Below are 2,783 nucleotides of genomic sequence, written 5' to 3'. Positions count from 1 at the left end.
TTAGTGGAGTTATATGGTTAAAGAGCAAGCTACTTTATTTCTCAAAATTTATCATGGATTGCATTAATTAGGAGGATTTATGGGATTTAAGATAGCTCCCTAGGATCCATGGCACTGGCTTTGGGAGTTCTACCTTCCCTTCCCCATAGGGAGGGGCATGTAGCTACCAAACTCTACTCTTTCTCTTTATATACCAATTGGAAGCACACAAGTAGTACCCCATAAGAGAGTGAGAAAATGGAACTCACAACTATGGAGGCAATGATACAAGGTGAAGCAAAGCTTTGGGGAAACATATTTGCCTTTACGGACTCCATGGCACTGAGATGTTTGTTGGAACTCGGCATTGTTGACATCATACACTCCCATGGTGGCCCAATCACTCTATCCCAAATAGCTGCTGGCATAGACTCTCCCTCTCTAAACATCGACAACCTCGCACGGTTAATGAGATTGCTAGTGCGCAAGGATATCTTCACCACTCATCATCAGCCCTCAGACTGTGGGGAGATAACTCTCTATGGGTTGACACCTCACACATCAAGATGGCTCATGCAAGGCTCTGAATTTAGCCTGGTTCCATTCATACTGATGCAAAGCCATCCAGAGTTAATGACTTCATGGCTTTGCCTTAGCCAATTTGTCAAGGAAGGTGGCACTGCTTTTAGCAAGGTCCATGGTTGTGAGGTCAGAGACTTTGCCAACAAAATCCCTAAATTCAATAAAATGTTCAACGATGCAATGGCATGCACGGCCAAGCTCGTGGCAGAGCACATCTTATGGGGATACAGAGATGGGTTTAGTTCCATTAATGGCTCGTTGGTGGATGTGGGAGGTGGGACTGGTGAGATGGTGGCTAAGATTGTGAAAGCACACCCACACATCAAAGCCATCAACTTCGATCTAACTCATGTTATCACAACGGCACCAATGCAGCTAGGGGTCTCTCATATTGAAGGTAACATGTTTGAGGCCATTCCCAATGCTGATGCAATTCTATTAAAGGTTATTAATCGACCCAATCGTCAATTTCAGATCAATTTATCAATTTTTGAGTAGATTCACAAATATTAGTCTCGTTCATTCATTTGCTAGCTTAACATGTTAGATGACATTTCAACCATTTGTTTGATTAGATGTAAGCCAAATATATATGCCATGTCTATATTTTTACCTCAGAAGTTCGACTCGATTCTAAAGGATGTACTCTTATTTAAAAATAAATAAATCTCTATTCTTCCACTAGGACCCTGAAAAATGAAAATCTAGCTAGAGATTTTACTTATGTGGGAACCAAATTGTTAATTCATATACAAAACCTCTTCATGTAGTTTTAAGAAAAAATATAGAAGATTTTTGACTTTTGTTCTTAACAAAATTATCCTATATATACATATGTAGCATGAAATTAATTTTTATATCTTACAAACAGAGTACTGTAGGGTGAAACACCCCACAATCCTGGAAAGAATGAAAAATAATAATTTGAATATAAATACATTCTCGCCTTATTGTATTAACACTACATGATTAATTTGCCAAGAGTTTCCATGTCGATGCTTTTATCAGTAGCTTTGATATATACCATTATATACACACCCATATAGACTACATACACGCAACGTCGACCCATGTGACTTTTTTCATTTCTTCATGTAGCTAGTATTGCACGGTTTTAGCGATGAAGATTGTATCAAGATCTTGAAAAACTGTGCAAAGGCAATACCAAAGAAGACTGGGAAGATTATTATTGTGGAACATGTTCTAGAGCCCAACGGAAATGGACCATTTGATGAGACAGGCTTAGTATTCGATTTGATAATGATGCTTTTAGCCCCGAGTGGAAAGGAGAGGACAGAGCTGGATTGGAAGAAATTGCTCGAAGGAGGCTTTCCCCACCACAAGATCATCAAGATTCCTGCTTTTCCATCAATTATAGAGGCCCACCCAGAATGAAATTAATAGAGAATTAGTAAAGTCTCTTAATTTATATGATATGGCTAGCTATTGCAGCAATGAATAAAAACAAAGAAATAAAGAGTTTTGAGTTTTTAAGATTTCATAGTTAACCCAACTAATTGCAGCTCCTTTAAAGTCTTTTTGCTGCTTTCAAGTTTTTATAATAGTCAATTTTTGTCGTACAGTACTACAACAGAAAATATTTTTTGAACAAAAATTTTCATCCCAAAAAGTAACATTTTCGTTGTGACGCCCCCAAATCCCCAAGCATGGACACGGGGAAATCGAGACATCCGGATGATGACATCACGGATCATCACCATATCGACGAGTGCCAAGTGTGTATATAAGCAACAAATGTGCACGAGAAAAATGCAGCAGATAGCAAAGTCATAAACTAAGTACCAGAATTTTTCTTGTTTAAATACAAAGCTGTTCAAAACATACATAAATAAATATTACAAAACACAAATATTATTCAAAACCAAGAACAAGATATTAACTTCAAACTCAGAACTCCGGCAGAGCCGCATCCTCGGGCTCAGCCTCCTCCTCCTCCTCGAACTCTGCACCAAAATCTACGGTACCAAAAATGGCGCCGCAGGTAAGTTAAATTCAAACACCACTAGATAAAAACATATTAACTCAAACAACATGCATGAAAGAATGCAATGCACATGTCCCATAAAACCATCATTTTTCTACGCACGCCAAAAAAATCCCATTTGGCCCAAAAACATAACCTTTCCAAATATCACGCCAAAAATCACATTTGGCCCATATCCAACTCAAAACATTAACCAATTAATCCGTATGCACCATGA

The 2,783-nt window shown here is 38.2% G+C and overlaps 1 protein-coding gene across 2 annotated transcripts; it reads left to right on the top strand.

The window, feature by feature from the left end:
* Positions 1 to 208: 208 nt before the first annotated feature.
* On the top strand, positions 209 to 2,055 carry LOC122305611 (desmethylxanthohumol 6'-O-methyltransferase-like). 2 transcript variants are annotated; one of them, XM_043118201.1, is made up of 2 exons: positions 209 to 1,005; positions 1,660 to 2,055. In XM_043118201.1, exons 1-2 carry the CDS (start codon positions 238 to 240, stop codon positions 1,954 to 1,956), a joined length of 1,065 nt encoding a protein of 354 aa, XP_042974135.1. In that variant the 5' UTR covers positions 209 to 237; the 3' UTR covers positions 1,957 to 2,055. The 2 variants fall into 2 exon arrangements, with proteins under 2 accessions (XP_042974135.1, XP_042974136.1); XM_043118202.1 differs by having other exon boundaries at positions 210 to 958; positions 1,664 to 2,055.
* Positions 2,056 to 2,783: the final 728 nt, after the last annotated feature.

Source organism: Carya illinoinensis, chromosome 3, assembly GCF_018687715.1.
Source record: "Carya illinoinensis cultivar Pawnee chromosome 3, C.illinoinensisPawnee_v1, whole genome shotgun sequence".
In the NCBI taxonomy this organism is placed as follows: domain Eukaryota; kingdom Viridiplantae; phylum Streptophyta; class Magnoliopsida; order Fagales; family Juglandaceae; genus Carya; species Carya illinoinensis.
Note: the sequence above shows the minus strand (reverse complement) of the source record. Positions and strands in the feature narration are given on the sequence as shown.

Excerpts from the sequence above, each read along its gene's own strand:
- LOC122305611 (XM_043118201.1), top strand. The coding sequence starts at position 238 with ATGGAACTCACAACTATGGAGGCAATGATACAAGGTGAAGCAAAGCTT. Across the intron at positions 1,006-1,659 it reads CTGATGCAATTCTATTAAAG|CTAGTATTGCACGGTTTTAG; the intron begins GTTATTAATCGA and ends TTCTTCATGTAG.